The sequence below is a fragment of the Heptranchias perlo genome, chromosome 32 (assembly GCF_035084215.1).
Source record: "Heptranchias perlo isolate sHepPer1 chromosome 32, sHepPer1.hap1, whole genome shotgun sequence".
Taxonomy (NCBI): domain Eukaryota; kingdom Metazoa; phylum Chordata; class Chondrichthyes; order Hexanchiformes; family Hexanchidae; genus Heptranchias; species Heptranchias perlo.
Window position 1 is genome coordinate 11,517,614 of NC_090356.1, and position 19,752 is coordinate 11,537,365.

The following is a 19,752-nucleotide window of genomic DNA, read 5'->3' on the forward strand; positions in this document are numbered from 1 at the left end:
CAGTTAAACCAAGTCTGTCCTCTCATGTGGATGTAAAAGATCCCACCGCACTATTTTGAAAACGAGCAGGAGAGTTCTCCACGGTGTCCTGGCCAATATTTATCCCTCAACCAATATCCCAAAAACAGATTATCTGGTCATTATCTCATCGCTGTTTGTGGGAGCTTGCTGTGTGAAAATTGACTGCTGCGTTTCCTACATTACAACAGTGACTGCACTTCAAAAAAAAAAAGTATTTCATTGACTGTGAAGTGCCGTGGGACATCTTGAGGTCGTGAAAGGTGCTATAGAAATGCAAGCCTTTCTTTTCAAGATTATTTCCTTGTAAACCAATGAAAGGACCTATTGTGTCCTGTTGTCAACAAGGATGGCTGGCTTCCAAATATCTGTCCATTCCCTTTTTGGCCGGCAGCCAACCAGATCTTCACAGTGACCTGGGGCCACCTCCACCTGATTTATTTTTTCTCTCTGTCCTGTGGTTTATTTAACTAAGGATATACGGTTGCCTAAAAGAAATAAATATTTAGTACTTATGTAACAATTTATCACCTCATCAAAATAACTCAAAGCACTTCATGCAATCAATTACTTTTGGAGTGCATTGACTGTTGGTACTGATTTGTAACAGAACTCCCAAGTGTTTAAAATGAGGATGGTGTATTGTGCAGTGTTTTTCAATGTTTCTGTGTTGGGGAACCCACTACAAATACTGCCCTACTCCCTGGGGGTCTCCACCCGTCCTAACCTGAAAGGTAGTGGCAGCCACGTAAAGGAAACCCTATCATTTCAGAAAACATCTTATTGGTGTATAACAACTCAAATAACATGCTGGTAAGTCAACAAATACAGAAATCTAATGATAAGATGGGTAGAAATCTGATGACCTCGCAGATCCCTTATGGTTCAGGGACCCCGTTTTCAAAAGATGGAATAGAGCAGTTCTTTGTGCGGAGCTGGAAGGCAAAAATCAGATGACATTACAAACTTAGGAAACCACTAACTAATTATACCATGAGGAGGTGGTACTTCACATTCAACGTATGGAAAATGGACTAACTGCTGACTGGTAAAGCATTCTAAAATAAATGGATTGGTTCCTCATTCAATGGAAGGAGATGGCCTGTGGTCCTTTCACGTGATCATTTACATTATTTTTGTTCGTGACCAAAGATAGTTTTGTTAAAAAATAAAATCATCTGTAGGTTTACAATGGTGCATTTTAGGAACATTGGTCTACTCCTGTTCCTATCAGCCCCTCGAGTCTGATCCGCCATTCAGTTAGATCATGGCCGATCTGTATCTTAACTCCATCTACCCGCCTTGGTTCCATCACAACAACTTGCATTTATATAGCGCCTTTAACTTAGTAAAACGTCCCAAGGTGCTTCATAGGAGTGTTATCAAACAAAATTTGACACCGAGCCACATGAGATATTAGGACAGGTGACCAAAAGCTTGGTCAAAGAGAGAGGTTTTAAGGAGCATCTTTCATGAGGAGAGATGGACAGAGAGGTTTAGGGAGGGAATTCCAGAACTTGGGCCTAGGCAGCTGAAAGCACAGCCGCCAATGGTGGAGCGATTAAAATCGGGGATGCGCACGAGGCAGGAATTGGAGGAGCGCAGAGATCTCGGAGGGTTGTAGGGTTGGAGGAGGTTACAGAAATAAGGAGGGGCGAGGCCATGGAGGGATTTGAAAACAAGGATGAGAATTTTAAAATCGAGGCGTTGCTGGACTGGGAGCCAATGTAGGTCAGTGAACACAGGGGTAATGGGTGAATGGGACTTGGTGCGAGTTAGGCTACGGGCAGCAGAGTTTTGGATGCGCTCAAGTTTATGGAGGGTGGAAGATGGGAAGCCAGCCAGGGAGAGCATTAGAATAGTCAAGTCGAGAGGTAATAAAGGCATGGATGAGGGCTCCTTAATACCCTTGCCTAACAAAAATAAATGTTGTTGCCCAGTAAATTTTAATTACACTGTTTAAATGTACCAAGCTAGGCACTGCTGTTCACTAACACGCCAATGGGAAAATTGTATTTGGAAGTCAGTCACAAAGATTGGTCTAATACTGATGAAATTATTTTTTTTTATTAAACTAATTTGTCATCACCTCTCTTCAGAACCAGAACTTTGTTTTACCTTCTTTTTAAGCCTATACTAACCACAGAAAACCAGAAGCTTGCCATTAGCCAAATTGTTCAGTGCCCATGTGAGTGGCTCTGTCAATTGCTAACTCAATTGATTTGAATATATCTGCATAACTAAACAGAGCAGTGCGCTCCCCTTTACAAGATTTTTTAAAAATTGAATATTGTGGCAAAACATAATTTAGGGCTGTGCCCTTTTGCCCACACAAAACAGTGAGGGACAGGAATTTTGTGTGCGTGTGGGTGCGCGCGCGTGTGTGAATGTATCACTGTAAGGAGTCTTACAACACCAGGTTATAGTCCAACAGCTTTATTTGAAATCACAAGCTTTCGGAGCTTTCCTCCTTCGTCAGGTGAGGAGGAAAGCACTTGACGAAGGAGGAAAGCTCCGAAAGCTTGTGATTTCAAATAAAGCTGTTGGACTATAACCTGGTGTTGTAAGACTCCTTACATTTGTCCACCCCAGTCCATCACCGGCATCTCCACATCATAAATGTATCACATTCACACAGGTACACTCAGAAAGGGATTCATCCATACATTGCACATTTTATTTTTAAAATGAAAATTGGACTTTAAATATCCAGTCTCAATGATCAAAATCGCAGGTGTCCACACTAGAAACCACTATTGATATTATTGGTGCATTTGGCATCATTCAGTGTTGTCGAATGCTTGGTGGAGGTGTGTTCAACTTGCTTTTTATTGAGTTGTTCCCCCCCCCCTCCCCCGCCCCACTAAAATCGTACGACCCAATTTTTTATTTCAGTCAAATCATAATACAATGGAATATCCAATTGCTGCTCCTATTATTAGTTTCTCCAATTATCTGCCAGAATTTATTGTGGGACAAATTCTCCTGCGAGATGTCACTTGGTTGAGCAGCTTGCTAACATCAATGTCCTCTTGCTTGACATAAATCAACCTGTAGCTCAAGAAAGATCAAATTTAATTTAGATCATTTGTCTTGTAATTGTCTTCATTCCCATTCTACAGTATTGCTGTTTCATATGTGCAAAATTTTGGGACTGTACTATCTCCCAGTTTCCATTAACAAACAGGGTGGAGAGGATCCCTACATTGTGGTAGATAATCGGTGTTCCAAAGTACGTAATAAAAGGTCTGCAGTGAGGAAGAATGAAAGTTCTGAACCCTGTACTTTGATAATGACTACTGGCCAAACAGTGCCATGCAGCAATTGTTGAATAGCAACTGCAATAGTTGTTGTTTCCCGTGATTTTACTTTGTTTTTTTTTTGCCTTTCTACCCCCTTTCCAAAAAAAAACGCAGCCTGATCTGTCGAGCCTACTGCAATCGGCCCTCGTCGATGTTGGTGCTCGGTTGGCCTATCACGGGGCACGCTTCTGCAGGGTGAGGAGGCATTTCTGTTCGGCAAGTTTTGATAACCAGCCAAGGGGAAATCCAAGTGAGAATGTTAGATGAAAGTGGAAATCTAAAGCTAGCTTCTTGACGAGTTCTCATCATTATTGGGGCTGCTGCCCCTCCCTCTGTGGACCCTATCTAAATGTTTTGTGTTAAAGTGGATCAACTGTCAGTATTGTGATAAATCACTTCTACACATGCCCTTTAATCAGCTTCTAACACCCCCTTTTTACTGCAGAGTTACCTCCAATAGCACGAGCACCATCAGTAGCAGCCCTGTAGTGTAAATGACCTGACTTTCTTGCCATTGAAGGCACCCAATTGGGGCTTTCTTCTGCTTCTTCTGACCCAACTGCTGCCAGTGACTTTCCTCCGTGCTGTAAATCTATTTCTAACCATCTATCTACCTCTCTAAACATTGCAAGGAATCTGCTGAAATATTAATTTCAGCCCATAGAGATGTACGGAAGAGATGGTGGAGTCAGTGGAAACAGAGTATGATGATCTTGCTAATAGCCCAATCTTGTAGTAGTTTATTAATGCTAAAGTTAAAGCTGTGCCGTCAGCCCACGCAGAGACAGGTTAACTACATCTGTGACCCCACAGCATACGCCTCTGGAGGGAAGATAGGATGTTTGTCAGCCTTATGCTCTTAAGATTAAACAGTTTTAATCTTCAAAATCTAAGAGTCGAGATTTCATTTGGATCAGAGCAGTTTTGACATAGAATTCTTGTTAATAAAAGTAATGGAGTAAATGCTTCAAAACCTAGTTACTTAATCAATTCAAGAGTCCCATTCCCTGCATGTTTCGATCTATATTAAAAGTTTTGTGTTTCCAAGGTTGTATGTTTACAGTGTCTTAGTTGTGTTTCTGATTGTTCCATGCTAATCACATCCATTCACCTCGACATCCTTTGGAACAATCAGATCCAGTGAATCCATTCATATTGCTCTACCATCTCTAGTTACTAGTATTTCATTTACTTTTCGAGCTCCATGTCCCCTCAGCCCTGAGTGACCCACACTTGACCTGATACCTCAATAGCAGCAGCTTCATGGCAGCCATGGGTATCTGCATTTCTTGGTCACTCCAGCCCGGCCGAGACCCCCTGCTACTTTTTAAGTAGCTTTCTTGCAGCAGATCACAAACTTGATCCCTGCCGCCATACCTGTTCCCAGCAGACCTCCACCCATGGCCTAACCATAGGAGCAAAAGTCATTCACCAATATATATAATAAGCCAAGGGAGCCTCGAATCATTCACATAGTCGGATAAAAAGGCTTGCCTTTCACAAAATTGGAAAACCTCGTGTGTGTGGCTCATTTCCTCTTTAGTTGTCGGTCACAGTTTTTAAATAGCTTGACTTGTGCTTCAAGAAAATAACATGTGCATCACCTACTGGCTTGTGCAGTGTTTATATATTCCTTAGTGGAAAGGAGGGGGAGCTGGAGTTTCAACATAAATGTGTATCTGGACTAATTGAAAACTATACTGTGTATATTTTAATTTACATTGTTGATTATATAGCTAATTACACCAATTTGTGTCTGTCATGAACATCTGTCAATTTTCTTCTGTGTTCATTAAGTTTCTGTTCTTCTTCCTCGTGGATTTTTAAAATGTTTTTCTCCTTCTCTAATTGGTTATGTTCTGCTTTTGTTAATTCACTAGTTATGTTGCGGTTAATCTTTCCTCCAAATAAATTTTCCGTTCAATTGCATTGCTGCAAAAAAAAATTCTCCAATGTACAGCCACCATGACCCTCCAGCTTTTGTTTTACATGATAGAGGTTACACACACAAGCCTGCAACTCTCTTTACAGCATGCCGACATCAAGATACCTGGGCCTGCACAATCCTCCGCCGTAATTTAAGGAACCTGTGCCCTGCTACACGCCTCTCTGGGGCCCACGTGTGCTCCAGCTTCACCTCTGCTCCCTCCTTTGCAACTTGCCGTAAATGCTCCACACCTGTTCCCTACCTTGCACACCCCCAGGGGAGGGGGGACGCGGCGAAAGAGTTCCAGATTTCTACCTCCCTTTGCGTAAAGCAGTGCTTCCTGACATCACCCCTGAAACAGCCTAGCGCTATGACACCTCCACGACACTGTGGGAGGTCTACTGATGTGTATGTGTAATTCAGTAACTCTGCCGGCCATGTGTCGTCATGGATGTGCAGTTTTTTGTGATCTTAAAAATAAAAATCCCGTTTCTGCATGTGACAGTATTGTTCTGTGGTTGCCTGTGTCCAGGTGGTGCTGTGTGAAGCTCATCACTACGAGTAGCGTGAATGTTATATCGCTATTTATTGTGGTTTTGATGATGGCTTCTGTAGGATCATAGGAGTGCGGTGCCAGTAATGAGTAACGGGCCCACCGTAAACCAAGATTTACGGTAATTGGCAAAAGAGCCGGCGGGGGGAATGAGGAAACACTTTTTTAATGCAGCCAGTTGTAACGATCTGTGGAATGCGCTGCCTGAAAGAGCGGTGGAAACAGATTCAACAGTAACTTTCAAAAGGGAATTGGATAAATACTTGAAAAGGAAAAATTTGATGGGCTGTGGGGAAAGAGCAGAGGAGTGGGATTAATTGGATAGCTCATTCGAAGAGCCGGCACAGGCATGATGGGCTGAATGACCGCCTTCTGCACTGTAGAGATGTTCCTATGCCGGAATCTGTGTGTCAGAAATTAAATGAACAAATCGTTTGGGTTACCAAGGCCCAAAAGAAAAATGTTGCTTTGCCAAGTGATGCTACATCTGCCAGATTTCTCTCTTCCTTTCTGAAGCGTGCCAGATTTCTCGTTTCTACACACGAACCTATCGTGTCTCTGACGTGAACAGGGATGGGTAAATACCCTGTAGCATAGTCACTCAGAAAAAGTGATGGGGGGGAAGCTGCCTGTGAAACTGCTTCATTTTATTTCCTGAATATCAAATCACAACGAATCGCTCTTCTGCAAATAAGGAAAAATACTATCGTGAAAAATACCCCAGAAACCAGAACTGTTTTACATCTTTTATTTATTTAAAGAATCTGCTTACTTTCCCTTGCCATAGGGGAAAATCCAGGGTGTACATGTGTATCAGCAGAGGAGGGACTGAACTGTTGAACAGTCGTCTTCGAAATCTACAGTTCTTTAAAAAGAATTAAGGATTTCAAAAAGAATTTATATCTAATGTGTATCTAATATAGCGCATATATATATATAGCTAATGTATATCTTGTATACCTAATATATAGTTAACCATGCTGCAATCATTCTATGATTCTATAATAGCTGCACCCTTAACTTATTCTGCGTGCTATTGGAAACTCTGTTAGCCAATAGATTTTAGCAAGAGGTCTCGGCCTGAGACCCTTTTTTTTTTATTTATGGATTAGATATTTTTAAAATCATTCTTTTTAACGAACTGTAGATTTCTAAGATGACTGTTCAGCAGTGCAGCCCCATTCTCTGCTCACAAGGTGGGTTCCTAAATGTCAGCTGTGCAATCTCAGGGTGGAGTGCAGAGTCAATACTGAGCAATACTCCTTTCCCTTCTTCGTCCACTGGTACTAGACATTCAGCAACCTAACCGGGGGTGCTTAAAGGGATGCTGCAGGCTGCTCATGAAACAACCCATGATAAGCCTGATTTTTTTTAAAAAGATCTTTGTGAGGTCAGGAGAAACATGAATGCTCCTCTTGGCCTCACAAAAATCTTACAGCCTGTCCGTGCCTCCCCACCCCCTCGTTTAACTCTCTTTTCACCTTGACTCTTCCGAGGAGCTGCCAAATTTCCTGACTCCTCACCCATTGGTGAGCTGCCTTTTGAGCGCTGATTTAGCACTCGCCGCTCATTGGCATGATAGAAATGAAGCCCGGCCGTGAAAATTGGTCAGGCCTCGGATTGATTCGGCAACAGGCTCGCACCCGCCCCCCTCCATGATGGATTTGCTTACCCGAAAATCGCCCCATTGAGATTTAAAGGCGACCAAGTCAGGGCGAATGCTTTAAAAACGGAGATAAAAGGGAAGAGATTCCGATCGGCGATGTATGAAGCATTTTTAATGCACTCATCCTCTGATCCTGTGTGTGCTGTTTGTACACGTGCATTAACTTTACTGTGCAGAATGCCTATTCGAAGTCACAAGCTGCTTTTATAATAACCTTCAGTTGCTCCTCCTACTTCCTCCTGCTCACTAAGGAAGTGCCCCACTTCAGCTTTTCTCCTCCCCCTGACAACTCATCTAAGATTGCGAACTTGCTCCTGGCAAATTTTGTTTTATTTTAGGTTTCTGGATCCAAATGATATCAGAATCCAGATCTGAACTCCATAAACTTAATAGATGAGTGTTTATCTCATACACACTGCAGCTTGAATGAATTGGATTGTTTTTAGAACTGACACCAAGGGCTTACTGTGGAGATGCGATGTTTGAAGTCCGGTTCTGTCCATATCTCAAAATCCACTTTATCTTCTTTGTCGCAGGGGAAATTGCAGCTGAAAATTGGCCATAATGCCTCCAGGAATACATTACCAGCAGGACTTTTGGAGTGAGGACGAGAGTCCGGATGTGGAGGTTGAATTTCTGTTGCCAACGGGGATTTACTTAAACTTCTTTGTGCCTCGCAGTTCTACAATCAAATTCATCAAAAAGGTAAATAATTAAAATATTGCTTTTCATGACCATAAAGTCTCTTAAAATATCCAGGAGTTAGGCATTTGTGATTCAAAAAGAAAACTCAACTGCTTTCTCACTAACACAATCCTCGACTGTGGTATTCAAATTCCCTTTTAAATTGTATTATCGTTGCCACAATAGTAATTCTTGGTAAAGCAGTCCATGTTCTAATAATCCCTATGGAGATCACATTTTTTTTCTCACTTTCTCCTTCATCCTTCCAGTGACGATTGAGTTTATTCCCCCTTTGTTGCCAATTTGTTAACCACTGAAAACAATCTTTCACTGTCTCTTAATTTTCAAAATCCCCTCTCTTAAATTACCCCTTTTAACCTTCAGTGGAAAAGCCCCAATGTTTCGAGCCTATCTCCATAATTTTAATGTCTCATTCCTGGAATCTTGGCTGAACCCTGTTCTGTCACTCCAACATCCTTCCTATAATCAGGTATCCAGAACTGCTCACGATACTCCAACTATGACCTAACCAATGTCTTGTACAAATTCCACATTCTTTCCTTGCTTTTGTACTCTGTGTATACCTAAAAGTAAAAGCCAAAATCCCAAAAAGTAAAACCCAAAATCCTATTGTTTTTTTATGGCCTTTTCAACCAGTACCTTTGTAGATCAATGTATCTTTCTGTTCCTCAATGCTTGTTAAGAATCCTATCTTTTAGGGTATATTTCCTTTCACTGTTGTTTTACCCAAAGTTTACCACTTCACATTTCTCTGCGTTGAACTGCCCGAACTGTGAACCTCTTTGACTTCAGATATTGCACTTTGTATAAACCACCAAATCAATTGTAACAGAATGTCTAAAAAAGAAAACAAGAGAAAGAAGTCTCTACTAAAAACCTCAAGTAAACAGAAGTTTAAGGCAATTGGCAAAAGAACCAGAGGTGGGGTTGAGGAGAATTTTTTTTACGCAGCAAGTTGTTATGATCTGGAACGCACTGCCTGAAAGGGTGGTGGAAGCAGATTTGATTGTAACTTTCAAAAGGGAATTGGATAAATACTTGTAAAGGAAAAATTTGCAGGGTTGGGGGAAAAGAGCAGGGAGTGAGACCAATTGGATATCAGTGCCAGGAGAACCCTTTACTGAAGTCATTGTGGCTCATTGCTTTCTGAGGCAATGCTTGCCACTGCATATATAGGGATATGGGGAAAGAGTGGGGGCATTGGGATTAATTTCATAGCTCTTTTAAAGAGCTGGCACAGGCACTATGGGCCGAGTGGCCTCCTTCTGTGCTGTAAGATTCTATGATGGGAAGTTGATTGGCTGCAATTTTTCAGATCAGGGCATCTATGGTTAATAATCTTTTGCCAGTAAGCTCATTATTGCACAGTAGTTGCAGTTGTTACTTCATTGCTTACAGTAAATGACTTGCATGGAAGTTCCTGTTCAACAGTTTTGAGGAAGGATTGCACACACTGCACCTGTAAGTGCAACCGAAAATTGTGGTGTTCATTCAGGAAGAGAATGCATTCATTTACCTTACAGTACAAGTTAATGGCCCTAAAAAATGGTTGCGAACAAATTCAAAGTTCTAATGAAGAAACTGCTGTCCTTCCAAGCTTTTATTGAAACTAACGACTATTTATTTACTCCTTACTCCCATGTTTACATCTTTTCTTTTGTATTAATTCTTATCTGAAAACCTAAATATATTTATAATTATTGAGAAAATGAAGGCACCCGTTTCCCCCCCCCCCCCCCCCCCCCAGTTGTGTTCTTGTATTCGGGACAGCCGTTATAGTTTTGCTTTAGGAAAAGAGCAGGTGTTTTATTTTATATTTGCCTCAAACTTCATTGAAAATTCTTCATTTTAACATATTCTCCACAGCAGTGAAGTCACACAAAGAAGAAAATAACACACAAGATGCTCAGCCCTGTCCCCGCTTCTAAAGAGTGCTATCCAGTGTAGCTTTATCTTATATGTTGAAGTAAGAGATAATATGACCTCTATGGAGAATTGATTATTGCCACTGATGCTACTCATTATAGAAGGAGAAATGGGGTCAGTGATGACCAGAATGGGGGGTTATCGTGTGGGTCTCAGGTGTGGCTTTCTTTGCAAATAGTAGCACTGGAGGAAAATAGCAGACACCCTTTTCTCCTCTAGCACTTCATCCATAATAGATTGGAAAGAAACCACGAAAATCATAGAATCTTACAGCACGGAAGGAGGCCATTCAGCCCATCAAGCCTGTGCCGGCTCTTTGAAAGAGCTATCCAATTGGTCTCGCTCCCCTGCTCTTTCCTCATAGCCCTGCAAATTTTTCCCCTTTAAGTATATATTCAACTCCCTTTTGAAAGTTTCTGTTGAATCTGCTTCCATCACTCTTGCAGATAGTGCCTTCCAGATCATGACAGCTCGCTACATCTCTCCATCATCTCCCCCTGGTTCTTTTGCCAACTGTCTTCAATCTGTGTCCTCTGGTTATCAACCTTCTGACCATCTGGTTTTATTGTGTTAATAAGTAGGACCATAAACATACACTGGACATTAATTTATGGAGATTAAAAAAGAAAGACATGAACAACCAGATATAACATGAAAGTAGAAACTGCAGATCTCTATATTTAAAAGGTTGATCAAGTGGTAACAGTGAGAAGGAGATATCTTCATCACAGCAGTGTTGGTTAAGAATGGAGGTTTGATGCTTTGCAAATAGGTCATTTTTAATTGTACAGATGAGCCATCCGAAATGGTGGGGGTTTCAGAAAGATTGTTGTTGTCATCTCCTAACAGAATCTTGCTTTCCCTTAAAATGTAATAACTGAAGTAATGAGTGTTGTCTCCTCTTTCTCCAGTTGCTTTGGCAGCAGGCTCAGCATCAACCCCTGTTCCACACTTTAAATGAACCAGACGCTTATGTCTTCACCTGCATCAACCACACAGCTGAGCAGGAGGAGCTGGAAGATGAACACAGACGCCTCTGTGACGTGCGACCGTTCCTTCCTATCTTGAAACTTGTAGCGAGAGAAGGAGACAGAGCAGAAAAACTCATTAACTCACAGATCAGCCTTCTAATTGGAAAAGGTAAGACCCACAAAGCTGAAAATGCTTGTGAGACATTCAATATACGTTATTCAGCAGCAGCTATAAGGCTTCAGGGAACTCTGCAGTAATACTACCTAAAAATAAAAATGATGTGGAGATGCCGGTGATGGACTGAGGCAGCAAGGCCGCATTTATGGTTAGATGATGGGTGAAGATAGGATCAGGTTCTTAGCAATAAACTCCACAGGTCGCGATTTGAGAACCTCTCATTCACTACTCACCTGACGAAGGAGATAATCTCCGAAAGCTTGTGATTTTAAAATAAAATTGTTGGACTATAACCTGGTGTTGTAAGATTCCTTAAAAATATAAAGAAATACAATGAGTTTTCTCACTAATTCTATTCTATAAAAATATTGACTGTTTGAAGCTTTTGTTTCTTCCCAACCTTTCTTGCTGAAGGTTTTGGTTTTTGATGGGTTTCACTTCCTCAATTGGAGCCTACCCTCTGATACTTCACCCGAGTGGGTATTCTTCATGTCTGTCTGCTCTGTGACCGTCAATAGACTATACGACCTGTGGAGTTTATTGCTAAGAACCTGATCCTATCTTCACCCATCATCTAACCATAAATGCGGCCTTGCTGCCTCCCGGGCAACTGATTTTCCCTCCAATGGTTTTTTGCTATAAAGATCTATTTTCTGCATAGTGTGGTCCTGCTCACAGATCCCTGACACTGCTCGTTGTTGGTTATTTCTGGGAGTCTGTACTCTGTATAAGACGACTCCAAAATGGGTCAACTGCAACTTGTAATCCAAAAGGAAAATAGAAAAATCAATCCACACTTATCATTCATCTTCCTCATTTTCAATAATCAGGGGAAAAATTGACCAGTGCAGAGTTTGGCAAATATTAAATATTTTTGTTTATCAGTTGCAAAAAGAGATACAAATTTTGTGCTGTTTAATTTATAGAAGGAATAGAATTGCTCCATTTTTGTTTTCTTTCATTACACAGCAGCATATTATTGTCTGGGACATGCAACTTTTATTTTGTAGGTATGAGAATCTTTACTGAGACTACCTTATGCTATTGGTAAAATGTAGTCCATTGTACTAGAAGGATTATGGCTGAGATTCAACTATTCTGGGAAAGGGAGTTGTTAGTTCAGCTCTCTGTTCCCTATTGCAACACAAAACCTACAGGAATGTTCATTCGCAACTGTAATGTGTAGCCAGTTAAAATTTGAAGAATTCTGCACATGGATAAAAGAAGTATATTGTATAAGGATTATGGTTGTGATTTGACAGTTGCGGGAAAAGGAAGTGTTCCAGGAATGGACCAGCTTTTTGGGACTTGTTGACATCGCAGGAGAAATGAGGTTGCCCAAAAAAAACATTCCAGGAAAGTTCTCAACTGATTAAAAATATTGACTTAAAAAGTCAGAGATGCAAAGGGACTCTGGATGGGTTGAAATCATTCAATGTATCAACAACATTATTTTCACTTGGTTACTAAGGCTGATGAGAATTGTGGAGAAATCCATTATACTGGCTCTTAATGAGTATTGTTAGAGCTCCACCCTCAATACTTGTTTACTGAGCCAATTGTGATCGTTAAGAAATAATTGTGTACCTATTTAAAACTTTACAAGGATCTACTAAACTTAGAAGTGGATGTTTTTAACTCTTACAAATGCTAACACTTGTACTTTAGATGAACTTTTATTTTCACACAGATTTTTTAAAAATGCTTGAAATCTGAAATAAAAATAGATAATGCTGGTAATGCACAATTCTTTCCATTTCACTTGCTGATTGACGTACTGTGTATTTCCAGCATTTTCCATTTTTTAAAAATTTATTTATGGACAATATTTTAAGCAATTTCCAAAGCTGAGGAAGTCTTTTTAGTGGGGAGGAGGGAGAAGAGTCAGTTAATGGTTTACCATGATGACAATCAGTTTTTTTTTATTACTTAATTCTTGGGATGTGGGCATTGCTGGCAAGGCTGGCATTTATTGCCTAGTTGCCCTGAGAAGGTGGTGGTGGGCCGCCTTCTTGAACCGCTAGCAGTTTGGTACAACTGAGAGTCTTGCTGGGCCAACTCAGAGGGCAGTTAAGAGTCAACCGTGTTGGTGTGGGACTGGCGTTAGATAAAGACCACACCAGGTAAGGACGGCAGGCTTCCTCCCCGAAAGGACACGAGTGAACTAGTTGGGTTTTTACGACAAGCCAACAGCTTCTTGGTCACTTTTACTGATACTGCCTTTTTTATTTCCAGATTTTTTGAATTGAAATTCCCAAACTACCATGATTTGAACTTGTGTTCTCTATTATTAGCCTAGGCCTCTGGATTGCTAGTCCAGTAACATAACCACTACACCACCGTACGCAGTTACATTTTGCTGAAGTCACCTAAGTGTGGGACGAGTCCAATGAGAGTTGGTTTGAACTCCTCTGTTGTCCCGTGTTGCAGGATCTATTAAAGAGGCCCTGAAACATGTTAAGTGCTGAGTGCGCTGGTGGACAAAAGGTGGCATCAAGGAACGGACTAATTAGCTGAGTGGGAGGAGCCTCAGACATTATGCCTCTCCTTTATTAATTTCTTCAAAAATCTATTGAGTTATTCGTGGGACAACAAAAAATGTGAAATGAGAAGAAATTCCCAGAGCTTATCCCGAATTGGCTGCGGGTTTTTTCTTCTGGTGTTTTGCCTCTCCAAGGAGATTGCAAGATCAGGGAACGATGCCACATAATACATGGTTGCACTACGTCTACATGGGACAAGCTTAATGGTTTATTTGTCTGTAAGGAGAATCATGTGTTAAAGGCGACAGAGGGCAGGAGCAGCTGTCGGGACGGATTGCTGTTGCATGGATCTCCTTGCATTCTGTTCTTTAATCTTTTATTGAGTTATTTTTAAGGTGAAAAAATGTTTCAAAAGAAGCATATCTTAAGGAGAGCCAGATATAAGAATCTCCAGCATTCCTTCGAACAGCAGATCAATGTGAATCATAGAATCTTAGAAAGTTACAGCACAGAAGGAGGCCATTCGGCCCATCATGTCCATGCAGGCCGAAAAAGAGCTATCCAGCTTAATCCCACTTTCCAGCACTTGGTCCGTAGCCCTGGAGGTTACAGCACTTCAAGTGCACATCCAAGTACTTTTTAAATGAGTTGAGGGTTTCCTGCCTCGACCACCCTTTCAGGCAGTGAGTTCCAGACCCCCACCACCTGCTGGGTGAAAGAAATTCTCCTCAGCTCCCCTCTAATCCTTCTACCAATTACTTTAAATGTATGTCCCCAGTCACTGACCCCTCTGCTAAGGGAAATAGGTCCTCCTTATCCACTCTAGGTAGTCCCATCATAATTTTATATACCTCAATTAAATCTCCCCCCAGCCTCATTTGTTTTAAAGAAAACAACCGCAGACGATCCAATCTTTTCTCATAGTTAAAATTCTTCAGTCCTGGCAACATCCTCGTAAATCTTCTCTGCATCCTCGCTAGTGCAATCACACCTTTCCTGTAATGTGGTGACCAGAACTGTACGCAGTACTCAAGCTGTGGCCTAACCAATGTCTTAAACAATTGTAAACAATTTTACAACACCAAGTTATAGTCCAACAATTTTTATTTGAAATCTACAAGCTTTCGGAGGCTTCCTCCTTCGTCAGGTAAATGTTTTAAACATTTTAAACAGTAAATGTCTTAAACAGTTCTAGCATAACCTCCCTGCTCTTCTTTTTTATGCCTTTTTAACCACCTTGTGTACCTGTCCTGCTACCTTCAGGAATCTGTGGACATGCACTCCAAGGTCCCTTTGTTCCTCTACCGGTCCATTGATATCTTCCTGCAGTCTACAGCTTTCCTCCTCACTATCAACCACACGACCAATTTTTGCATCACCTGCAAACTTCTTGATCAAGCCCCCCACATTCAAGTCCAAATCATTAATATGTACAGCAAAAAGCAAGAGACCTCGTACTGAGCCCTGCAGAACCCCACTGGAATCAGCCTTTTAGTCGCAAAAACACCCGTCAACCATTATCCTTTGCTTCCTGCCACTGAGCCAATTTTGGAACCAACTAGCCACTTTCCCTTGGATCCCATGGGCTTTTACTTTTTTGACTAGGGATCTCTGAATACTCTTGTGCCCTTTACCTGCTCACACTGCCCTCTGGTCCCTGTTACATTCTGCCTTTCCAAACCTTTCGCCAGACTTGAACCCGTGCTGACTATTTGGTCACACTGATCGAAGTTTACGAGCAATACTTTTGTTTATGTATCATTAAAAGAAAATGATTGAGAGGAACATTTTCTCTTCATTGCAGGTCTTCATGAGTTTGACAGCATGCACAATTCTGAGGTGAATGAGTTTCGTGGGAGCATGCGTCAGTTCTGTGAGGAGAAAGCGGCAGAGCGGCAGCGATTGTCATGGCGGCAGTGGATGGAATACAGCTTTCCCAGGGACCTGGAACCAATCCCAGAAGTAGTAGATAGCAGCATCAGCAGGAAGCAGAATAACCGAAACATTGTCATAAATGTGAAGTTTCAGTTCACCGAAGTGAGTACACAATGCTTTCTTAGTCGTTCTTTTAGTTTACATTGAAACAACTGCCAAAAAAAAAATCAGCTTCATTTTAATTTCAGCATTCAAATCCCAATCTTTAAGAATTTTAAAAAGCACCACTGCCTTGGAAAATTCAGTCCCAAAGAAGTGATTACTGGTTGTTTAAAAAAGACAGGCAGTTTATACCTGTACTACTACTTAAATATATCTTCAGTGTAACTAAAGTGTGTAGTCTTTGAAGTTGATCTGCTATAGTTTTTGCACAAAGCCTTTTCAGATCTATGAAACTGATAATCATTAGCAGGTTATTGAAAATACTAATTCAATCATCCGTCTGAGCTGAATAATGACCTATCATTCAATATTGCACCAAAAAAAACTTTCCAGAGTTTCCCAATGACTTGATTGTCAAAAGTAGATTGTAACTGAGCAGTACAGATCAGATTTAGGTTCAATTTCCTGTCCAAGTTGAGCTAGCTGACTTCTGCCTAGGGTATCATTCGGGGACTTCCAGTTGAACTAAATATCCCAGGCTCGGGAGGAGAAAAATCTGACCGAGTTCTAGGATGAATAGGGAAAGACTATTTACTCTAATTGGGGAGTCAGTGATGGGTCATCAATTTAAAATTATTTTTAAGGCAGTGATATTCAAAATATCTTCTTGCAGAGGATTGCTGGAGTATGGAATATTTTGCCACAATGGTTGAGGCAGAGACCATTGCATTGTTTAAGGGAAAAGTGGATAAGTATTTGAAGCAATGGAAGATAAAGGGCTATGGGGAGGGATTAAGGCAATGAGATTAATCTTGGTTGCTCACAGTGTTGCAAGTTCAAGTCCCACTCCAGAGACTTGAGAACAAAATCTAGGCTGACATTTCAGTGCAGTACTGAGAGAGTGCTGCACTGTCAGATGTGCAATCTATCGGATGGGATGTTAAACCCATGGCACTATATCGAAGGAGAGCAGGGGAATTCTCCCCAGTGTCCTGGCCAATATTTATCCCTCAACCAACGCCACTAAAAACAAATTATCTGGTCGTTGTCACACTGCTGCTTGTGGGACCTTGCTGGGTGCAAATTGGTTGCCGTGTCTCCTACGTGACAACAGTGACTACATTTCAAAAGTACTTCATTGGCATTAAAGTGCTTTGGGACGATCTGAGGTCGTGAAGGGCGCTATATAAATGCAAGTATTTCTTTCTCGAGCAAAACGCCAGTATCAACACGATGGGCTGAATGGTTTCCTTCAGTGCAACAAAATTCTCTGATGCTTCTGTTCCTGACTGCTACCCAGTGAGCTCTGCTGGAAAGTGTACAGCCAAGGATGTCGACTTAACAGCCGAACTGGACTTGGCTTTATGTCCCCTATGGTGGAATAATTTGCCAATGCTCATTGTTTGTCATCACACGTGAGGGTAAATTAAGCACTCCTGCTTCTCACTGCAGAGAGCTGGGTTTGAAAAGGTGGCAGGTCAGAGAATCAGGGCTACAGTGTTGCAGCCCTATCTCCAACTGCATCTCCCATTGAGCAGAGCTCTCTCGCTGGAAGCCCTGAATTCACCCTATGAAGAATAGTCACTTGGGAGAGGGACCAGAAAGTGGTTGGACCCTTTGGCACTGTCTCCGGCAGAGTCGAGAGTTTCAGGAAGCAGAAGCTGGGGAAAAATTGATTTGCTTTCCTGTGCAACTGTGGGAATATTGGGAATAACAGCATTTAACAAAGAAAATACTTTGAGGCTTTAACCCTTCAACTACTGCAATTCCATACCGTAATCAAAAATAAAGCTCTCTTCTATCAAAGGAAAAACTTTTCTCTCTTTTACTCAATCTTTACTTCAGTGCGCACCAGCTGTGCGAGAGAGGCCTCAGGGGAAGGCCTTGACAGACTTGTTACAGATGAACAGTGGGACATTATATATCTGGCCTCTTTATACCATAACAGTTTTGAAAAGTCTAAGTTAAGACTTCGTCATTTGATTTAGTGTGTGATTTGCCCACGCCCGCCATAATGGTCAAACCCAGAGCTGAAAGTAGCCTGGGGAGCAGTGCATCGTTTTTGAAACAGAAACTGGCTTGAGCCATGTGCAGTCCAGTTAATACTCTTCCTCTAAGAATGCATCAGCAACAAAACCAAAGTCATGAGTTACAGAAACAAACTCTGTCCTAACTTCTCTGCTCCTGACTCCATGCAGTTCTGGCTTTGGTGTCCTCCAAACCCCACCGATCTTTCTGCTTCGTATCTCATTGGGGTTCAGAACATCAAAGTGGATACTTGCAATTGTAAGGTCCAACCTCACAAAGGTACCTTCGACCATTACATGATCCACATCAGCTCCAACAAATGATAGAGGGTGGGAGGGAGAGGAGAAGGAAGAGTAACTTTGTGGCAACATATTCAGGTTCCACAGCGGGATTCCGGGTAGCTGAACTTTAGCTATCAGTGGCTTGTCAATTTACTGGAACTTGAGATTCCTTTATGCCTTCCCTCTCATCCTGTCATACCCAGAATCATTGACCAGATTCCGGCAGGGGAAACTGCTGTGATTCTGGTAGTTCCTTATTGGCTGCCATGGCAAATGGAAAAAAATCACATTGGTGGTGAAGAGAGTATTGCTCTGAGGTTGAGCGTTACAAATTTTGGGTCTGCACTAAATACTCTCTTGGTTTCAGCATCACTGATCACTGCCTAAGCAGAATCAGTGATCTCTACAATCTGAAAAGTACCTGTCCAGCTCGATATCTGCAACAAGTTAGAAATATGCAAATAGATAGTTCATCATCTGTATGCTGTGTCGTAAATGTTTTGAACTGCTTCGCCTGTTAGGACTTCAGCTAAGCGATTTTTTGCTTTTTTTTTTCTTTTACATCAGGAAAGTTTCAGCTTCCAAATTTCCTCCCAAGCGCCTCCTGCACTTCTAATGAAATTGGTAGTGAAGAAGAAAGCTACAGTTTTCCGGCATAAAGTAGTCGAAGACCCAGAAGATTACACTCTACAAGTGAATGCGACGGATGAATATATCTACGGGAAATACCCACTCGGTCGATTTAAGGTGGGCTGCGTTACCTTTTTGTTTTCAGTTTGGTGATGTGTGCTGTCGAGTTTGGTTTATGTTTGAAGTGCCACTCCAGTTCCAGTGTTCGATTCACGGCCTCAGTGATGCCTATCAGCAGAAAGGGCCAACTGTATCCGTGCTATGGCGCTACAGTACTTGACGCTTCATGAATGGTGGCTCCTGTCAGTTGACTGCTGAAGTTGCAATTATCATCGCTACTTTTGTACAGTCTGTAAATATTGTAGGTCTTAAAACCTCAACAGTAGTGTAGGAAGGATTGGAATGGCCGACAATATTTCTACAGTGAACATATAACGGAAATCTGGATCTCGCTTTCCCTAAAAAGCTGTTGAGGGAGGTCAATTGAAAATTTCAAAACCGAGATTGATAGATTTTTGTTAGGCAAGAGTACGGAACCGAGGCGGGTAGATGGAGTTAAGATACTGATCAGCTATGATTTAATGAATGGCGGAACATGCTCTACTCCTGTTCCGATGTGTGCTTGTTTATTAATCGTGGTGGTAGCCACGTAACTCAAATGATTGAGTGCTTGAATCCAACCCAAAAGGTCATGAGTTTGATCGCCAGGGAAACAAACTTGCCTCAGTCAGTTTTCATCTGTCCTGATATGAGCCACGACTGTGTAGCGTTGCAGTCTGTCATTCCATCTTAGGACAATGGAAAAAATCTAACCCACTTGAGTGAAACAGTATTGGTGACAACTGTGAGAACCTCTTTGATCCAGATCACCCAACTCATCTGTCTGGAGGAAGGTGGAAGAGATAGGTCGCAAACATCTTGTGAAGGAGGAGCAGTGGAGGAAATTGAGATGGAAGCGAGCTGTAATTTGGAGATATTTGTCATTATGTTAGCAATTATCTAAATAAAATGAATATATTATAACTTGCCAGCAGAGGACCTCGTCCA

The 19,752-nt window shown here is 41.6% G+C and overlaps 1 protein-coding gene across 4 annotated transcripts in view; it reads left to right on the top strand.

Moving 5' to 3' along the window:
- The window catches only part of pik3cd (phosphatidylinositol-4,5-bisphosphate 3-kinase, catalytic subunit delta), a 161,251-nt gene that overhangs the window by 84,864 nt on the left and 56,635 nt on the right, over positions 1–19,752 (top strand). For all 4 annotated transcript variants that reach the window (XM_067970341.1, XM_067970342.1, XM_067970343.1 and 1 more), the window contains 4 exons: positions 8,003–8,171; positions 11,009–11,237; positions 15,534–15,766; positions 18,643–18,822. In XM_067970341.1, coding sequence (XP_067826442.1) covers positions 8,031–8,171; positions 11,009–11,237; positions 15,534–15,766; positions 18,643–18,822 — 783 coding nt within the window. In that variant the 5' untranslated portion in view covers positions 8,003–8,030. The remainder of the gene's footprint in view (positions 1–8,002; positions 8,172–11,008; positions 11,238–15,533; positions 15,767–18,642; positions 18,823–19,752) is intronic.